This window comes from Musca autumnalis, unplaced genomic scaffold (assembly GCF_047663935.1).
Source record: "Musca autumnalis isolate F117 unplaced genomic scaffold, ASM4766393v1 scaffold_5, whole genome shotgun sequence".
NCBI lineage: Eukaryota > Metazoa > Arthropoda > Insecta > Diptera > Muscidae > Musca > Musca autumnalis.
The window spans coordinates 127,029,311-127,050,133 of record NW_027412088.1 but is presented as its reverse complement, the minus strand read 5'-3'; the positions used below and the strand labels follow the sequence as shown (position 1 = coordinate 127,050,133).

Below are 20,823 nucleotides of genomic sequence, written 5' to 3'. Positions count from 1 at the left end.
TTGTGGCGACTTTTCCAATAAATTAAGCTCTTATTGGGGAATTCAGTAGATTATATAAACAAAACCTTTATTGATTAGAGTTGTTTAACACTCTGACTGTTACCTCAAACAAAACATAATGATTGGTATCCCATAAATTGGTGCATTTTGAACCATGAACCAAATTTCAGCCAGTTTCCATTAATGCTTTATGAAAAGATCGGCCAAAACAGCGCATTTATAAGTCATTTATTCCTCGACCAAATGAAATGATGAGGTCCTCAGGATGTTAGCTTTATGTACACAATCAATTTCACTTCTATTCCAAAAATATTTTAAAGCGTGAACAGTTGAAATTAGTTTTACACCATTTTGTGATAATTCGGCTTCGACTACTCTATGGTTGGTATACACCGTACTATATTTGTCTACATAAATTCACGTTTTTCGTTCAAAAGTACTTAATTTAGATTAGTTCTCATAGAAAATTGTGTTTTATACGATGCAAAACCTAATAAACATATTCGCAGGGCAACTTCAAAAGTATTTCCTTAAAATTAGCTTTTTAACAAAGCGTGTAGAAAAATGGCTCATATCTGCCAATCATCCAATTTTTCAAATATAAACAAAATAATTGTTCTGCGAGTAGTTAAGATGCTAAGGGCCTTAAAACATTATTTGGTCGAGGAAATAATGCCTTATAGATACGCTTTTTTGGTCAATCCTTACATAAAAGTCTAATGGAAACTGGCTAAAGCTTGGCTCAAGGATCAGAATACACAAATTTATAGGGAACCAATCATTATGTATTGTTCGAGGTAACAGCTAGAGTGTTAAACAACTCTAATATACAAAGGTTTTGTTTATAAAATTCATCGATTTTCCAATAAATGCTCAAATTACAGGAAAATAGCTGCAAGTACAATATACTGATTGTGGCCACATCCAAAAGCCTTTTTTGTTTTCAAACAGCCTTCAAATCTATTGAATTCACTACTAACAACTAAAATATTGTCAAATCTGGTCCTAAACTCAAATAAAAATATTTGTATTCTCATTTTTCTTCCACACTCCTATTTTTTTGAACAAAAAATTTTAAGGCGATTTATAATGTTGGTGTAAACAGTAAATAATTTAAAACATATTATCAAAGACCCTACCCTACATTTGCTAATGTATGCAAATATTGCGCACTTTTAATTGTTATTACAGAAGACAACCTTTTTGTCTATCAAATAAAACTAATTGTTTGTCGTTTTCAATAAGTTATAGTGATATTTATCCCTAATACATTTTGGTTTCAACGGTGTATACTAACTTTTGCGACAGACTGTATATATATCGTCACCATAAATGCCCTAAGACGTAACCGACATGAAAATCGATATATATATATATTTAGTTGAATTCATGTTTAAAGTTTATTAACAAAGCGAACTCATTTTAATAAAATGAAGTGGATAATGAAATAAATGAAAATCGATGATGAATAAATGAAATGAATAAAATGCGAGTTTTGCCGAAGCACGTCATTACTCTTCTGCGTCGTTGTAAGAACTAACTTCAATTATGAGTGTGATGTATATATATATATATATATATATATATATATATATAAATATAATTTTATTAAAATGAGTTCGCTTTGTTAATAAACTTTAAACATGAATTCAACTAAATATAATTCCTTTAATTACAGTTGAACCTCGATTATCCGTGAATCGATTATCCGGGAACCTCCATTATCCGTGATAGAAAAGAAATGTTGGACTTTGTTCCATTTCCTCTATTTTTCGTTATAAACTTAAATGAACACTTTCCAATTAATTTGATTAAGCAAACAAGAGGTAAACAAACAAAAACTGGAAATTCTCCCGTATTACACAATTTGTGTGTTTATGGTATCACAAAAACCATGGGACAAAGTCAATTCAAATGAATCCGATGATGAAGATATTATGTATATTTTAAAAATTTGGTGGATTGCCGTTACAAACTTAAAAAAATGCAGATTTTCATATTATTGTACGATACTATGCCATTTTTACTTCAAAATATGTTCAAAAACTGCATAAAAGCATTGCCTCCTTTATCCGGGAAAATCGATTATCCGTAATGCCTCCGGTCCCGACCATCACGGATAATCGAGGTCCGACTGTACTTTATTTAAACATAAACCTATACTATAAACTATAAATTTGGGGGCTCAACTCGGAATAAAAGAACCAAACCCCGGTAAAAGAAATAAAACGACGATGGTCAACTCGAAATAACCAGAAATGAAGCCGCTTATCCCAGAGAAAAAACAACGTAGAAGTATGACGAAATAATGTAAAGAACAAAGTAAACGTGTTAATGTAAACGACGGACAAAAAGGCAAAAAGATGTTTTGGAGATGAAATGAATAAAAACGACGAAAAAAGGAACGACGCAACGACGAACAGAAAATTATAGATCAAATAATCACTCATCATTTATTCACACAATAAATGTAAACGACGTGAAAAAAGATTAGGAAAAAATTTACCGTTTAACGAGAAACCATCTTCTTGCTAAAATTGTATGAACTTAGAAGAGAATATAAAAACTTCGAGTGGAAACAAAACGACGCAATAAGAAAAAGAAACAAAATAACCGTTGAAATGGCTGCACTTGGTGACTTCTGGAATTCGCAATAATTTGGCTGTTGCCAAACGAGCTGTTGTTGTTGCTTTACATAAGTTTGTGTATCGTAGCGAAGGAGATCGTGGAAACAGAGGACGTTTGAGATTGTTTGATGGGTGGATGAATACGACGAAACGACGGATGAGTATAAGGAGAAGGCAGAATACGTTCGACAGAATTTGAGCGCAGGAGATTTGGTGTCAATCTGCAACATGTTGGGAATTGCATACGACGTTAAGCACTTGTTCCCACACATCTTTGCAAATTTGAAAAAAGGTTGCCTGTTAAGTTCTTCGAACATGGACGACGATTGCCAAACTGATGAAGAAGAAGCTGCTTCTGCAACGAGTGAAACGATGGATCGAACAATAGTACCAAAGCTGAAAGACGACGACGATGTTTCTAAAGCTGGTGATTACAACGAAGTTTATGACGACTGTAATTAAGATGCAAATAGTAATAATGAAGAAAGGTATGCTACGACATTCGATGGTTATAATTCTAAAGAGAGAAAAAGAACAATGTTGGAAAGAGGAGTAAATTCACTCAAACAAACGGGCGAACATAAAAATGAAAACAAAAATCAAAATAACGAATATGCAATGACGCAATATACAACAGAGTCTAACGTCCCAAGATTTACAATGAATTTTCGCGATATTGAGGAATCAATTAGACCATTTGATGGCAGTGGAGTTTTTCGATCAGATCATGGATTCAAGAATTTGAGGAAACAGCTGTCATAATGGGTTGGGATGATTTCCAGAAGTACGTCTTTGGTAAGAAATCATTGAAAGGTCTGGCTAAACTTTTTGTATCAAGTAAACGAGGTATTACGTCGTGGCAGAAACTTAAGGATTCCCTTATCGACGAATTCGGAACGGACTTGAATAGTGCACAACTGCATCGACTACTTGCTGAACGGAAAATTGCTAAGGACGAGAATGTCCACGAATATACACATAGCCCAGAAAGTCTGCGTTCACCTTACTACTTTTCAAAAACGATGCTAAAACTTTAATAAATAGGTAAATGAGATCAGTTTTTCTTTCATAAATATGTTATTGGCACTCTTTACTAACAGAATAAAAAGAAAAATTTCAGAAAATATATTATTATTACGAAGATAACCGTAAAAAAGTGTTACAACTGCTAAATTAGAGTCCCAAAAAGTCTGCGTTCACTTTGTATGTTCCAATAATACCGTTAGTTTTTTTGAAGTTTTCTCCCATTTTTAATCAATATTGTCACAACTGGTCATTCTGTGAGGTCGCTTGCACTCTTAACTTATAAAAGTAAGTTATTTCAAGAATGGAAAACAAGGGCAAAGAAATTGGCATCGATAAAATGAAAATTCTAGGTAAATTATGGAAAAAGCTATCGAAATATTGGCGAAACTGTTAGGTAGAACATATTAGTCTAAACATATAGTGATAATTAACTATAAACAAACCGGAATTTTTACGTCAAAACCCAGATCTGGGCATTATATACGAGCCAAAACCTTACAATCTCAGCAGTATGCTTTGAAACGTTATGGTGTTGCAACCAAAATTTCGTAGCTAAGTCAAGTTCTTCTGCATTTTGGTTCAAATTGCGCTTCATGATGTTTAGGTAACCATACTTGTCCATTATTGATTCAATAAAAACAAGTTGGCCCACTCCAGAAGCTGCTACACACCCCCAAACCAAAACAGCACCCTCGCCATTTTTTACAGTGTAAAACAAGATTGTGTTTTTCAAGCGCTGTTCGAGCTTTCTCCAAACAGTTTGAAGTCCTTTCATTGCAAACATATAGAACATGCTTTCGTCCGAAAATATGACTTAATTCCGGAATACTGGAGGCTTGTTTATGTATTCATTAGCAGATTTAATATGCTTCTTTCTGCCTGTTCCCTAGTGATATGTATGGCTTTCGCCGTGCGACTATACCGTGATATCCAGCTTTATGCAGTATTTTTCTGGCGGTTTGTGCACAAATACTTTTTTTTAGGTGCCATTTTCACATTTTCAACAATGTTCGAAGTAATCATCCGACTGTTTGTTTTAACTATATTAGTTATGTTACGCTCCTCCCGTTCAGATAATATTTTTGACCGTTCAAAACTGAGCTTTGACCGTCCAGATCTGGGCTTTGACTTCAAAATTCCGATTTGTTTATAGTTAGGTTAGGTTTTAGGATGCGTAGCTGCTGTGATAGCAGCCACTCCACTCGGAGACCTTGGGGTCCATTGTGATCATCCTGAAGGTTGAAACGGATTGTGGTTGTGATTGTGATATATAGGAGATGTGGATGTGTGATAGTAGCTGTGGGTAGACGGAGCTTGTGAGTGATGTGGTTGTAAAAGCGTAGAATCCAATAGTTCAGGTGTGGTGGTGATGGTATTGAAGGTGATGACGGGTGAGATGTAGTGATGTATAGGCGATGTCTGCAGATTGGGTGTGAATTTCGGATGCAACTATAGGAGTAGAAAGAGATTGTAGATGAGAGTGTAGATGTGGAGGTTAGATATAGAAGTAGTGAAGTTGTAGTTTTGGTAATAGAAGTAAGTTGTAGCTCGGGCGTGGTTGACAATGCTACTATGTAGGGATAGCGCTTGTCCTGTTCTCAGCACTTTGGAGCCATTTTAGGCCTTTTGCCATGTGTAAAAGATCCGACGGCTCTGCTTGGCAGAATGCTGTAAGAGCATGGATGGTGTGCACACCCATGGTGCGTTGTCTTCTAGAAAGGAGCATAGGACAGCGACATAAAAGGTGCTCGATCGTTTCTATTTCTTCCTCATCCTTGCATAGCCTGCAGTAGTCAGCCGTGTGGTCTGCTTCCCATTTGCTCATCATGGATCCTATTCTACAGTGACCCGTGATGATCCCCACTGCTAGTTTGAGGTCTGATTTCCTCATTGAGAGCAGTGAGGCTGTTCTTGACTTGGACGGGATTGGCCAGATTGCCCTTGATATGCTGCAGTTTGGCGTGTTTTGCCATTGTTGGCAGAATTTCTCCCGACATTTTTGCTCTATTATTTTCCTGAAATGGCACAGTGGTGGCTTGATGGAGTTGTTGTTGTTGTAACAGTGTTTTTGTTATGTTTATTTGTTCGTTCCTCTGTTCAATCTGGCTCTGGGTCTATCTCCAGTTCAAGAAAAGTGGCTGCTTCGATGGGATGTAGCCATAGATCCACTGGAGTTAGATGGGTAGGTTTGGCGGGGCAGTTAAAAAGGTGTTGTGTGTCGTGCGGGCCCATGCCGCATACTGGGCAGATGTCTTGCACGGTGCGATCGATTTCCGCCCAATAAGAATTTAGGCGACTGCAATATCCCGAGCGTAGTTGGGCCAAAACTACTCTAGTTTGTCGTGGCAGCTGACGCTCCTCTGCTGCGATAGATGGAGGATGTACTCCAAGTACTTTATTCACACTATAATTGCTTAAGGCCTTGGCAACTGCGTCCGTGTGAATGCTATTCAATCCTGCTTGATATGCTTGTTGATCTAGGGGTTCTCTCCTGTATCGTTGGACCTCTCCCTCTAGAGCATGGATATCCTTCCTGATCTCCCTGAATGGGCCGGGCCTACCCACAAGATGGTGATTGGGATGGCTCACACGATAACATCCAAGCAGGTACTGCAACGAAAGCATCTCATTGTGTTGCTTTACAGGAAGAATTTTTGCCTCCTCATGTAGATGGTCCACTGAAGATTTGAGAAGGCACCCTGTCGCTGTTCTCAGGGCTGCATTTTGGCAAGTTTGAATCTTTTTCCAGTTCGAATCACACAATCTCGGGGACCAGACTGGAGCCGCATAGCTTACCACGGACCGACCTATCGCGTTATATGTGGTCAACAAGGTTTCTTTATCTGCACCCCAAGTGCTGCCGGCCAGGGACTTGAGGACCTTGTTCCTACTTTTCAACTTGTCGCAGATAGCTGTGGCGTGTGCGCACGACGTGAATGTAGTGTCGAATGTGACCCCTAAAATTTTGGGGCAGTTTGTGGTCGGAATTCTGCTACCGTCGACCACGACATTCAACTCACGTCCAAACTGCGCTGTCCATGTGGTGAACAGAGTGGCTGTAGATTTTGTGGGGGAAATCTGCATATTCCTCGAATGGAAAAAGGTGGTAAGATCAGTTAAATAGTTGTTCAGTCTCTCACAGATGTCATCAGGATAGGTACCCGACGCCAGGATCGTGCAATCATCCGCATACGTCACGATCTCAATGCCGTCTGGAGGGGGTGGAATACAGGAGAGGTAGAGGTTAAACAGTTCCGGAGATATCACCCCACCTTGGGGAACTCCCTGTTTCACTCTACGGGGTTTGGACTTCTTATTCCTGAATTCCACGTACGACTGGCGTCCACACATATAGTTGACTATCCAACGTTTCAAGCTTGGCCGGAGGGTTGTCTGCTCAATGTCCTCAAACAGCGTGGAGTGCCTGACTGTATCAAAGGCTTTTGATAAGTCAAGAGCCACCATCACTGTTCTATCGCACGGCTGTCTCTGGTTGAGTCCTTTACAGATATATGTGGTAATGGCGTGCAGCGCTGTTGTCGTGCTGTGCTGCTTACGGAATCCATGTTGATGATCGGCAACTTGATAGCTATTTCTGATACTGGGGAGGATCAAGGCCTCAAGTGTCTTTGCTACGGGCGACAAAAGCGAAATCGGTCTGTACGATTCACTTTTGCTGGCATCCTTGTCTGGCTTCCGTAGTGGGACCACCCTGCCCATTTTCCAGACTTCGGGAACAACGAGGGTGGCTAGCGACAAGTTGAAGACTTTGGTGAGATACTCGACTCCCGGCTCATCCAGCTGCTTCAACATTACCATGGAGATTCCATCAGGTCCCAACGCTTTGGATGATTTAGCGTTCCTGATGGCATTGGCAACATCATCCATTGTAAATTGTGGTGGTTCATCCTCGGCAGGAAGAGATCTGATGCGACGTAATACTCTTCTCTTCGCCCTGTCACTCTCGAGATGCTCGACAAACTGTCGATTGAAATTACTTGCGCACCTCTTCGGGTCAGTCAACGTAACGTCGCCAAACGTGACTGAGGTCCTATCTTCCCTTCTTCCAGGGTTCGAGAGTGACTTAACCGTTGCCCACAATTCACCTATACCGGCTCCAATGTTGCAGCTCTTCAGATGATTTAACCATTTGTTCCGCTTATGCTCGCCGACCAGCCTGTTAACTTCCAGTGTCAGCTCCCTGACTCTGGGGTCATTGGGGTTGATACGACGAAGCTCATCACGCTCGTTTGCTAATCCCGTCGCCTCTGCTGGGAAATTTGGTCTTACTTCGGGTATTCGACCAGCAGGGATATGGCGAGCGGCTGCAGCAGTGATGATGTCCCGGAACGTCCTTTCCGCTACCCGAACATCAGAAGGATTGGGCAATTCTCTGAAGCGGTGATTGGTGAACTCTCTGAAACTCGGCCAATCAGCTTTTTTATGATTGACGAACGTGCGGCGTTCAGAGGTGATGAAGTCGGGTGGTCTGCTTATGGAGACAATTATGGGGAGATGGTCTGATCCAAGGGAAATGACGGGTTGCCAGGTAACGTCATTTGTCAGACCAGGTGACACGATGGTTATGTCAGGCGAACTATGACACTCTCCTCTAATTCTGGTAGGGGCGTCCTCATTGACCGTGCAAAACGTAGAGCTATCAATCTGCTCAGCCAGCGCTGTACCTCTCTGGTCGTTTCCGAGGGCCGAATGCCACATCTCATGATGCGCATTAAAATCCCCCAGGACCAGACGATTATGACCTTGCAAGAGCGGGCTAATGTCAGGCCTATAATCATGGATACAGCTATTTCTCGGCGGGATGTATACATTCAGCAACTCTATCTCGGCAGCTCCACACCTGACTGCTACCCCCATACATTCCATGTATGGGTCATTAGAGACAGGCTCAAGCGAGATAGGTCTGTATTGGACAGACTGGTGCAATAGGAAAGCCAATCCACCTCCACTTCTGGTGCGATCTTTCCTCAGAACATTGTAACCATCGCAATGCTCTAAGCTGTGGTTGTTGTTCAGCTTGGTTTCCTGCACCGCCGCGACCTTGATATTCTTCCGACTCATAAAATCTCCTAGATCTTACCTCGGAGTCCATTGCAATTCAATTGCAAAAAGGCTGCATTTTCGGGGATTGGGACAACAACGGCTGGTGTTAAAGGCTGCGTGTGTGGTTGTTGTCGAGGGGACTGCGGGGGAGTTTCGTAATCAGACGACGAGGGAGTCTCGTAATCCGACGACGACTCACTGGGAACTGTGTTCACACAGCATGCAGCAACATAGTCCCTGTCGTAGTCCCTCACGTGGACGAGTCCAGAGCAACCCCTTAGATGCACCCACTCCTGACATCTATTGCATCTCACCGAAGATTGGATGTGGGTGAAGATGCGAATGTGACAAACTGAGCACAGATATATTGGTCCTGGGTTTTCTTCCGTCCCGGCTCGGACCAATAGAATTCGGAGCAGGCATTCCGGGATATGCTGCTCCCAACACAGAAAAACGAAACAAATACGAACATGTACACACTGAGGTGGCAGCCGCTGGCCGGAACATTGGTTTTGTGTTGTTCCGGGTCAATCCGGTACGAAAGAACCCGCTGCCGTGGGATTGCTTGATGGAGTAGTCGATTTCAATGGTTTGTGACTCCGATCCACAGCGTGCCAGTTCGTCGGCTGCCTCGTTACCTTCGATGTTGCAATGCCCTGGGACCCAACACAAGGTGACGATTGATTTTATTTTATTTTTTTTTTTTTATTTAATTATACTTGGTAATTTCAAAGTCCGAAGACCACATATAAGAAATTACAATCTACAATAAACAAAATAGTGGCTCCAAAGCGTGTTTGCAGTCTAGAACAGCCGCGGACTTGATGTACTGGGATTTGAGTGATTTTAGGGCCGCTTGACTATCAACGTAGATAGTCACCGGTCCAACTATTTCCCCTCTCAAGTTGTTTATCAGTTCCGCGGCCTTTCTTATCGCAAAAACTTCGGCTTGGAAGACACTACAATATTCGTTCAGCTTGTATGATTGTCGTAGACCAAGGGATTTGCTGTAGACACCTGCCCCTGTGCCTGTTTCCATCTTAGAGCCATCAGTATAGATCTCTATACCGTCTAGAGGTTGGCTACTGTGTGTCCATTCATCCCTGTGGGGTATGTGCACCTTCGTTGCCTCGAAGCACATTTGTGGTGATATATAATCACTGATGTTCCCCGAGGCCGTTGATAGTCCGAATCGACGTAGAATTGCAGTTCTTCCGTGTTCGGAACTGCGCCATGAACCTAACTCCTTAAGACGAAGTGCACTCATTGCTGCCAGTTCCTGTACTACTAGGTCTAGCGGATATAGATCCAGTAGCACATTCAGGGCAGCTTGTGGAGTGCTCCTCATGGCACCAGTGATTAGGACTGATGCCGCTCTTTGGACGCTGTTCATTTTGTTTAAATATGTCGTTTTATTGAGAGCATTCCACCATACCAGAGAGCCATATGTAAGAATTGGGCGTACAATGGTCGTATATATCCAGTGGATTACCGTTGGTCTCAGACCCCAGCTCTTGCCAATGGAATTTTTGCAGGAGTATAGAGCTATTAGACCTTTCTTGGTGCGCTCCTCGAAATTCCTTTTCCACGAGAGTTGCTGGTCTAGGATAATGCCGAGGTATTTGGCTTCCGAAGAGAGTTCAAGAATAACTCCGTCCAGCACTGGTAGGGTAAATGGTCTGACCTTCCTTTTGTTTGTAAATAGAACTAGCTCAGTCTTTGATGGGTTCACTCCGAGGCCATTGTTGAGTGCCCATCTTGATAACTTGACCAGAGCTCCTTGCATAAGTTCTGATAGTGTCTGCGGAAACTTCCCGCTAAACATGATGACAACGTCATCAGCATATGCGATTGTCTTTATACGCAGCCTATCAAAATCCTTAAGTATTTCATTTATCACCAGAAGCCACAGTAGTGGTGATATAACACCACCTTGGGGTGTACCTCTGGTGACATGCTTCCGGATGGAACTTCCACCGATACTTGAATTGATTATACGACTGCTAAGCATACTATCAATCCAATTGACCAGCGTGGACGAGACACCTAGGTTTATCAGAGACTTATGTATGGACTCGAGCCTAACGTTATTAAAGGCACCCTCTATATCAAGGAATGCAGCTAGCGTATAGTCCGAGCCCTTCATATTTCTCTCAATATATCCTACTACCTCGTTTAACGCTGTATCTACCGATTTGCCTTTTTGGTAGGCATGTTGGGCGGAACTTAGGTCTGTGGCTGAAAGCTTGGCTCTGATGCCAAGATCCAGCAGCCTTTCTAAAGTTTTCAATAAAAAGGAGGAGAGACTAATTGGTCTGTAGTCTTTTGGAAGTGTGTGACTTGACTTCCCCGCTTTAGGGATGTATACCACAGTTACTTCCCTCCAAAGAGCCGGTATGTATGATAAGCATAGACAAGCCCTGAAAATAAGTTCCAGGTGTGGAATCAGTGACTCCAGTGCGTTGTGTAGCATTGCAGGTATGATTCTATCTGGTCCAGTTGACTAATGATTTCCTCTATAACACTCGCATCTACGGTGGTGTGGTCGTGTATCCTTGGAACAGCAGGGTGTTCTGATACATCCACACAATTAGGGAAGTGAGTATTAGCAAGGAGATCAAGAGTCTCTAGGCCGGAGTTAGTCCATGTGCCGTCTGCCAGTTTGATACTACCAATGGTTTTCGGGTCCTTTGATAGTACCCTACGGAATCTGGCCACGTCCTTTACTCCTTCAATCGTTTCACTAAAGCAAATCCAGGATTTGCGCTTAGCCTTCTTAATCTCACTGTTGTATTTATTGAAAGATACTTTGTAGTTCTCCCAATCGCTTGACAACTTTGATTTGTTGGCTTTATTGTAAAGCCTTCTGCTAATCTTTCTTAGATTGGCGAGATCTTTCGACCACCAGACCGGTTGGCTTCTCCTGCCAGGGTGGGTTAGTGGGCAGGAGGCCTCGTAGCTATCCACCATAACCTCTGTTACATGTTTCACTGCATTATCGACCTCTTCGGCTGTTGTGGGATAGTAAGGAACCCCCAGCATTGAAGTTGTTAATTCAGTAAACTTGCACCAGTCGGTCTTCCGTGGATTCCTGTGTGGTGGTTGCCGAATTCCTTCAACAGCGACCTTGAAGAGTATCTTCCGGTGGTCGGAAAAGGAGCACTCTTCGGATACCTTCCAGTCAGTGATATGGGATTCGTCTTTATTAATGAGGGTTATGTCGATAACTTCCTCCCTGATGCTGTTTTTAAAAGTACTTTCATTTTCCCTGTTGCATATTCTCATATTATATTTTAGTATAAATTCGAAAACGGACTCACCCCGGGCATTCGTGTCACTGCTTCCCCAGTGGAAGTGATGGGCGTTGGCATCGCACCCCAGGATGTTGAGGCAGGTGCTGCCCATCTCATCAACGAGTCTCACTACGTGTTGGCCAGGTTGGTCAGGGCTCTCATATGGCATGTAAATTGACGCAAAGATGGTAGATTTTTGTGACCTATCTCGCATTTTTACAGCCGTTATATCTCCTGAGCTGAAATTGGAGAGATACATTAAATTTAAATTCTTCTTGGCAACTATACAGGTTCTTACCTTGTCATCGCCTGATGTGGCAAAGATGGTATAGTTGCTATCGCTTAGCCCAGCAACTTTTTTTTTTTTTTTTTTTTTTTTCGAACGTTCCCACGCCTCACTTTCCCACCCCTGCCGACCGAGGGGGCGACCTCCCTTTTACGTAGGGATCGCGTACACACCATGATCCGCATCATGATGGGGTATGAGAGGGAAATTGAAAACCAGCTACAGAATTTACTTCATCAGCTAGTTAGTTACTTACTAATACATTTTTATATACTATTCATTTAAAAATAAAATTATGTTAGATTTTATAAGGTCAAGGCTCATGCCAAAGTCTACATTACAATACATGGAATTAAAATCTACACACATTTTGTTAATAGGATCTCCCATAGAGTAATTCGTGCGGTGGAAATCTCTAAATAAGGGTTGATAGTTTCTAATTGTTCTACAAGGAACATTTATTCTAATAGATGATATTAAGAAATCCGAGGGAATATTACCCATTAAAATTTTATGCACCATCATAGTGTTTAACATTGTGCGTCTACTTTTTAATGTAGGTAATCGAATTAATTTTAACCTGCTTGTATATGAAGGCAAGACAAAATCGCTATTCCAATGTAAACCTCTCAGTGCAAAAAGCAAAAATTGTTTCTGCACTGATTCAATTTTATCAGAATACATTGCGTATTGAGGGTCCCATACAACAGAACCATATTCTAATATAGGTCTTACAAGTGACGTAAATAGTTGTTTTGTTATATAGGGATCTGAAAATTCTTTGGCCCATCTTTTTATAAATCCTAAAACTCCATGCGCTTTATTAACAATAGAAATTACATGATTATTAAAGTTTAATTTTCGATCCATCAAAAGGCCAAGATCAACAAATGATGCTACAGTTAATAATTGAGAACCGTTAATATTGTATTGCCTTATTAAAGAAGAAGATCTGGAAAAACACATATGTTTACATTTTTTTAAGTTTAAGTCCATACAGTTGATTTTACACCATTGAAAAAGGCTATTTAAATCACTCTGGAGAAGATCAGCTTGCTTTTCCGATTTATGAGTAATGAATAGCTTGACATCATCAGCGTACATTAGCAATCTAGAATGCATTATTGAGTTTGGCAAGTCATTTATAAATAAAAGAAAAAGAACCGGTCCGAGGTGACTTCCTTGCGGAACACCCGATGGCACGTCAATCGATTTTGAGACACATCCATCAAACAAAACTGTTTGTGATCTATTTTGTAAATAAGAAGATATCCATCTTACTAAATTAGTATTAAAGCCCATATAATCTAATTTATACAACAAAAGCCTATGGTTAACCCTATCAAATGCTTTGCTGAAATCTGTATATATTGTGTCAGTTTGATTATGCCGAACAAATCCTTTTATTACATTCGATGTGAATTCTATAAGGTTTGTTATGGTCGAAAGACCACTACGAAAACCATGCTGATATGGACTTAGCATGGGTTGAATTTTATGGGAAATTACAGAAGTAATTAATTTTTCGAACAATTTAGGAATTGCACTTAATTTTGCAATTCCTCTATAATTGGATACATTAGTCAGACTGCCTGACTTATGTAAAGGTACAATATAAGACTTTTTCCATATTGCGGGGAAATGACCGAATTTAAGGGAATAGTTAAACAAAAGAGTTAAAGGGGTTGACAATGCAACTGAACAATGCTTCAGAATTAAACTAGGTATTCCATCGGGACCTGGACTTTTAATGGGTTTTAAACATCGCAGACTTTTGGAAACGTCTTGGTATTGTAAGAAAGGCATGTAAATTTCATCAATCTGAGATAATTTATAAGGATATGTATCTCTAATTTGGCAAGATGCACTTGAATAAGTTGTAGCAAAAAATTCTGCAAAACATTCAGCAATATCTGTGTTTTTAGTAAATTCTTGATTATTGAATTTCAATAAAGAGGGCTTAGAAGGTGTTTTTCTTTTTAAATTAACAAAGTCATAGAAGGACTTAGGATTGGACTTAAAATTTTCTTTAATCTTGTTAAGGTACTCATTATATGATCTACGAGATTCTAGCGTATACTTAGACCTAGCTACAGAATAATTGGCGTAGTCAATTGAAGAACCTGACTTTTTATATTTACGAAAAAGTTTATTTTTGGAATTTTTTATAGTTGATAACTCAGGAGTAATCCATGGAAATTTATAAGAATTTGTGACTTTAATAGTTGGAATACATTCAAGCATAAATTTATTTATGATCTCATAGAATTTGTTAATTTTAATATCAAGATCAATATCACTGCTGCAAAGACATACCGATGTCCAGTTAACAGAAGAAATAAGAGAATTGAGTTTCCGAAAATCTGTTTTTTTATAATTAAGGACAGTTTTTAACACTTTGGACTGATTTTCCCCAAAGGAATGATTATGGGTCATGGTTATACATAATGAGGGATGATGAATATCTTCAGGAATAGAAATTGGTGGAATTCTAATTATTTCAAAATATTGAGTAACATTTACAAATGCTAAATCAAGGATTCTATCGTAACTATTCAGTATATCGTTTATTTGATGAAGATTGAGGTCACAAAATCGACTAACAATTTCGAATGTATCTTGATTAGCATTCGCCCGGGATGTTAGTGGTGTTAGAGCTTCAGAATCTGGTAATAAGAGCCATTTAACAGAGGGCATATTAAAATCACCCAGAACCAAAATTCGATCGGTTTCATTCATATTTCCAACGATTGAACTGATTGCGGATATATGTTTTTTATATATGTCAAGTTGAGAAGAAGGAGGAATATAGGAACAAGTTATAAATAATTTAAAATTGCCTAGTTCAATGGATATACTTAAAAATTCAATATCAGGAATATTATTTATTTCAATTAAATTAGTGGAATAAGAGGAGTCAACTGCAATAAGGACTCCACCACCTTTTTTAGCAACACGATCATTTCTGAATATTTGATATTTCGGACATAAAACTTCACTATTTAATACAGCTTTTTTTAACCAAGTTTCAGATAAAACAATTACATCATAATTAAAACCGAAGCTATCAGTATATAAGCGAGTTAATTTTGTATTTAAACCCCTTACATTCTGATAGCATATAGAAATAGAATTTTTTAGTTTTTTGAAACTGTAGCTGTTCGCGGAGGCAAATGTGCTAACTTGTCGTTTCTTTCCACAAATTCTTTTATAAAAGCATTTACAGGCCAAAATTCTCTCGATATAATTTGATTAAATATTGACTGATTAGTAACAATCCTGAAAGAAGATCTACTTTCCGAAAATGCTGAACGAAGCTTGTAACATTTAAGAAAGTAATCTCCTTGAATACTTGATCTTATATAATCATAAATTTCGTCAGCCGTCGTTTCGGGAGGGAACCTTGACGCAAATACCATTTTCATAGCTGGAGGCATAGATAATGATCTTTGCACAGGTTGTTGGGTATGGCCTACATTGGCAGATGAGCCCCTTGAAGAGACAACAGGCAAGGATGTTGCCAACTCCTGAATACCTTGAGCAGATTGTGAGGTCTTTTCAAGACTAGCACCACCAGTACTCATTAACTCAGGAGATGCTACAACCTCCTTTAACTGCTTGCTTACTTCCAAAGGCTTATCCATCACAACATTGGCGTATAACTGAGCACGACCAGATTCAGTTGTATCAGAAATATTAACTGGATCCGATTGTACTACAGTATCCCGAGAAACACTAGGTTTACGACTAGAAACAGTTTTACCTGTACTCTTTTTCGTCGACCTTTTGCGTTTCTGCCCGATAACCGAAGGTGACGATGCAAATTCGTCCAAATCCGGATATTTGCTAAACAAATTTGAAACTTTATCAAAACGGGAACAAATTATGGAAAGTTCCCCTTTAATTGAAACTAGTTCGGAATGTAGATTCTTTGCAAAATTGTAAAAATCAGCAGAGATTTTTCTACAATTGGGACAGCACCAACGAATTCCATCATTTTCTTTAATTATGTCAGTAACTATTACTCTCATACGAGCACACTTACAATGCCATTGATCTAAACAAAACCAACATGTAACACAAACTTCACTATCATCACGAATATTACATATTTCGTATGAACAGACCATGTTAACTATATTTCAGTTTACTAATAAGTTAAAATTTTTTGGAGATTTTGTAGCTGAATTTCTTAATCCTTTAATTAAAAAAAAGCAATCTTTGGCAACTCTGTTTTGATATGATAACCAAGCTGTTACAACAACACAATAAGCTAATGTAACAGAATATATGCACAAAACGAAATAGCCAATTAGACAAATTCAACACAAAAAAGCAGCTTATTAGCACAAATGTAATTAATAACACTTCACCAATTAGCACAATATTTAGACAATAAGTTATTTAATAATTTTAATAAACTTTTAATAACGTATACACGCTAATTTAATTAAAAATTGAATTTTTTTTAAAAAATGCACAGAGCACACAAAAATTTGACACTACAGCGAACAGGGTTGCCAGAGCGATGGACTAGAGCGATATCAACTTCAGACTTCGAGAGGGAGAGTAGAAGTTCAGCAGCAGCCGCTTTGCAGTGATGCAGATTGATCTGCATAATGCGAAGCGGCTGCTGCTGTCGTTCCCTTACTGTCTTTGACCTAGACGGAACCTTATCCATCCTAGGCCAAAGTGCAGTTTACCCTTACGAGCCCGCAGGTATTCCTGCCCTTGTATGTCAATTGACACCCTTATAGCCATACCCTCCCCCTCCGGACTGTGGCTGACGAGCTTCCATGAGCTAGTCTGGAGGTTAGGGTTCTGTCTACCGAGTATTGTCAGTATCCTTGTTGGGTCAACCGCGGGCGGCGGCACCCATGCCGACAATACTCTTCTGCTGGGAATCTCATTCACACCCACAGCCGCCAATTGGCAGCCCTCCCAGAGTTCACCAAGTCCATCTATTGTGATAACAAGGAAGTTTAAAGATTCCTTGTTCTCACAGCAGATGATCTTGATGCCTCTGAAAGGAGCTGCACTGCCGAAGTGAGTATGTTTGGGAGGTTCCCCTTCACCTGCAAACACTATCTCCCGCAGTTGATTCTCAATCAGCTGCCAGTGTTTGTCACTGATCTTGCCTTCGGGATCAGACTTGTCGATGACCGCTATGCGCAGTTCATCAGGCACCAACGGTCTGTCCGTCTTCTTTTTTTCCCCTCCCGCTACTCTTGGGAGGAGAGCGAGGAGTCACCTTGTGACTTAAGTCGGCCTGGGAGGCTGCCTTAGTAGCGGTTGACTTCTCGCTCTCGTTCGTTTGGCAGCGGGCAGAGGAGGTGGATGGCTTTGAGTCCTGTCTCGGGATGGGTCTCTTGGCCTTAGGGTGTGGTTCCTCCGTGGATCTAACCCTCTTCACCGGGTTCTTCGCTGAAGAGGGGTTGGAAGGTGCCACGCACCCAAGTGTAGGGACCGTAGCCGGTACAGGCATCCCAGTTCTCCCCTCCTCTGAGTTTTGGGGTCTCTTACCAGACGATGATGGCTTCTCTGGGAGCTGGATCAGGTCACCATCCCTCGTTGTTTGACCTTTACAGGTAGTGGGAGTAGATGATGGCTCTGACGACAGCAAGATCCTATCGACCATCTGGATGAGGGAGAGCCTATCAATCTCAGGATTTCTCTTGGGCAGGTGAGGATACTTTTTCTCGTATTTACTCACCGCCTTGAGATTGATTTTGATTAATTTGCAATCCCTCACCGAGATAGTCGAAGGTTCCCTGCCGATGCACTTCTTGAGGTAGTGCAAGGACCTTCGGTAGCCCCCCTTGTCTTTTGCCAACCGATCTGCAGTTGTGCTTGAGGTGGAGGGAACTTTGTCGTCCAAGGTTTTGGTCGTGGTTTCCTCCACAGTGGCAATCTGTCTCTGCAGGTTTGGCCTATCGGCTACGGCCGATGTACCGATACCCCGGGGTAATGGTGATCCCGTGTCCGCAGGTTTTGTAGTTTCCGCTGAGTTCGAGGACAGTTTATCCGCAACTGCAGCTTCTGGAACAACTGTGTTGTTGAGTTCGTCGTATGATAAACTGTCCTCGGCCTCATCAGAAACACATCTCCGACTAGGGCTTGGGGAAACCATCCGCTCCAGCATGGCCAGGAGCTGCCTACTTTGCTCGGCAAGACTGTCCTCAACGAGTAGAACTAGTCCGTCCCCTCCCGAAGATCTTTTCCTATCAACCGTAGGTTGAATCTCGTCAGATATGGTCGTGGTAGTATCATAGTCCATGGGCGTTGCGGTTTTGTTGTCATCATTGGGTTTTGGATTTTGGGGGGTTTTTGTTTTGTTTTTGTTTTTAAAATTGTTCGGATCCATGTGTCATTGATTAATGGGGGAATGGAGGTCGACCATGGCATAGCCCTCCTGTACCATGGCAAGGACTTGTCAACTAAGTCTATACTACATTGATGCGCCCAGGTGTTCAATGAGGCTCCGTTCTAATACAGTTGGTACCCTAACTGCAAACCTTGGAACACCGATAGGCACGGATTCGCCTGACACCCCGGCGTTAGGGGATCTCTGTTACGTAGGAGATCACTACGTGGGTAACCTTTGGTCGACCACAATCTCCTCGGCCCAAGCTTCCAGAAGATTGGGTGGGGGGGATTGTGACCTTAAGCCCTCACATCGCGTCAAGATTGTTACCCCTGGCGAGGGTTTGTTTATAGTTAATTATAACTCTATGTATAGACTAATGGGTACTTTACACGATATGTTTTTTGCATATAAGTTGTCACTTCTCCCATACAAACTGTATATGCAAAGTGACAACTCATATGTAAACAAGTAAGAAAAGCGTTAAGTTCGTCGGGCCGAATTTTTTATACCCTCCACCACAAATTTCAGCCATTTCGGTGGATTAATGTGGCTACAACCTTCAAAATACCGAAATTCGGAAGGTACCGTTCTATGGGGGCTATATATCAACACGTGGACCTATATAAACATTTTATGGTAGAAATGTTTCTTAGCCTCTGAAACACACAAAATACAAAGTTACAACCGATTCTTTGGTCAAATGGGTCTACTACATTCAAAATATATTAAAATAACGCGTACTTTATAAGGGGCCTTATGTGGGGGCTATACCAAAACGTGGACCTATATAACCCAACTTTGGTAGAAATGTTTTCTGGCCTCTGAAGACACAAAATACCAAATTACAACCAATTCTGTGGTCAAATGGGTCTAATACATTCAAAATATATTAAAATGACGCGTACTTTATATGGGGGCTATACCAAAACGTGGACCTATATAACCCAACTTTGGTAGGAATATTTTTTGGCCTCTGGAGACACAAAGTACCAAATTACAACCAATTCGGTGGTAAAATGGGCCAAATATCTTAAAAATTCCTTAAAACGACGACGCGTCACGCGTCATTTTGTATGGGGGCTATACGAAAGCATGGACCTACATAGCCCGCTTTCAATACCAAATAGTACGTACATATAATAGATTTTCTCAAAATTTCATCCACCTACGTCAATCCGTTCGGACGCTAGAGTGATTTCCACAGACGGACAGACGGGCGGACACGGCTATATCTATGTAGAATTGCACGCTGATCAAGAATATATATACTTTGTGGGGTCTACAATGATTATTTCGAGTAGTTACAAACGTACAAACCTACAATGATTATTTCATCTACAATGATTATTTCGAGTAGTTACAAACGTAGTGACAAAATTAATATACCCCCATCCTATGGTGGAGGGTATAAAAACATATCGTGTAAATTACCCATAATATGTTCTACCTACAGTTTCGCCAATAATTTACCTAGAATTTTCCTTTTATCGATGCCAATATTGATTAAAAATGGGAGTAAACTTAAAAAAATTAAAAAAAAAACTAACGGTATTATTGCAACATAAAAAGTGAACGCAGACTTTTTGGGGCTCTAATTTAGCAGTTGTAACACTTTTTTACCGTTATCTTCGTAATAATAATATATTTTCTGGAATTTTTCTTTTTATTCTGGTAGTAAAGAGTGCCAATAACATATCTCATTTACCTACTTATTAAAGTTTTAGCATCGTTTTTGAAAAGTAGTAAGGTGAACGCAGACTTTCTGGGCTATGTGTATTTTAAACACGAAAGAGCTTGCTTCGCGTGGATCAGTAGAAGAATATTTTATAGATGGTATACGTGACTCAACATCAAATAAAACGGTTCTCTACGGTGCAACAAGTTTGAAAGATTTTAAAGCAAAACTAAAATGTTACGAGACCATGTGGATGAAGCACAGAAGTATAGGTGAAGCAAAACAAAACACGCACAACGTTGACAAGCAAACTTTCAAAAATACAAAAAAAGATATGTTATGTTTTAATTGTGGCGTAAAAGGGCATACGTCACAAGTATGTAAAGCATTGTTGCTCAAAATAAAAAAGATAGTGAAGCAGTGAGAGAATGTTTGTATAAGCATTCAGTGGTTGTTAGAACAGCGACCAGTAAACATGTGGCGGG

The 20,823-nt window shown here is 40.4% G+C and overlaps 3 protein-coding genes across 5 annotated transcripts in view; 2 read left to right on the top strand and 1 right to left on the bottom strand.

The window, feature by feature from the left end:
* The window catches only part of hfp (Poly(U)-binding-splicing factor hfp), a 278,153-nt gene that overhangs the window by 43,608 nt on the left and 213,722 nt on the right, over positions 1 to 20,823 (top strand). The gene's annotated exons all lie outside the window — the stretch shown is intronic.
* Positions 1 to 20,823, top strand: part of LOC141405256 (uncharacterized) — a 105,075-nt gene that overhangs the window by 40,124 nt on the left and 44,128 nt on the right. The gene's annotated exons all lie outside the window — the stretch shown is intronic.
* LOC141405800 (uncharacterized) lies at positions 14,321 to 16,809 on the bottom strand. Of its 2 annotated transcripts, none has more exons than XM_073990523.1 (2): positions 16,778 to 16,809; positions 14,321 to 16,487 (listed from the first exon to the last, which is right to left on the bottom strand). In XM_073990523.1, exon 2 carries the CDS (start codon positions 16,424 to 16,426, stop codon positions 15,434 to 15,436), a length of 993 nt encoding a protein of 330 aa, XP_073846624.1. In that variant the 5' UTR covers positions 16,427 to 16,487; positions 16,778 to 16,809; the 3' UTR covers positions 14,321 to 15,433. The 2 variants fall into 2 exon arrangements, with proteins under 2 accessions (XP_073846624.1, XP_073846623.1); XM_073990522.1 differs by lacking the exon at positions 16,778 to 16,809 and adding an exon at positions 16,670 to 16,701 and having other exon boundaries at positions 14,321 to 16,494.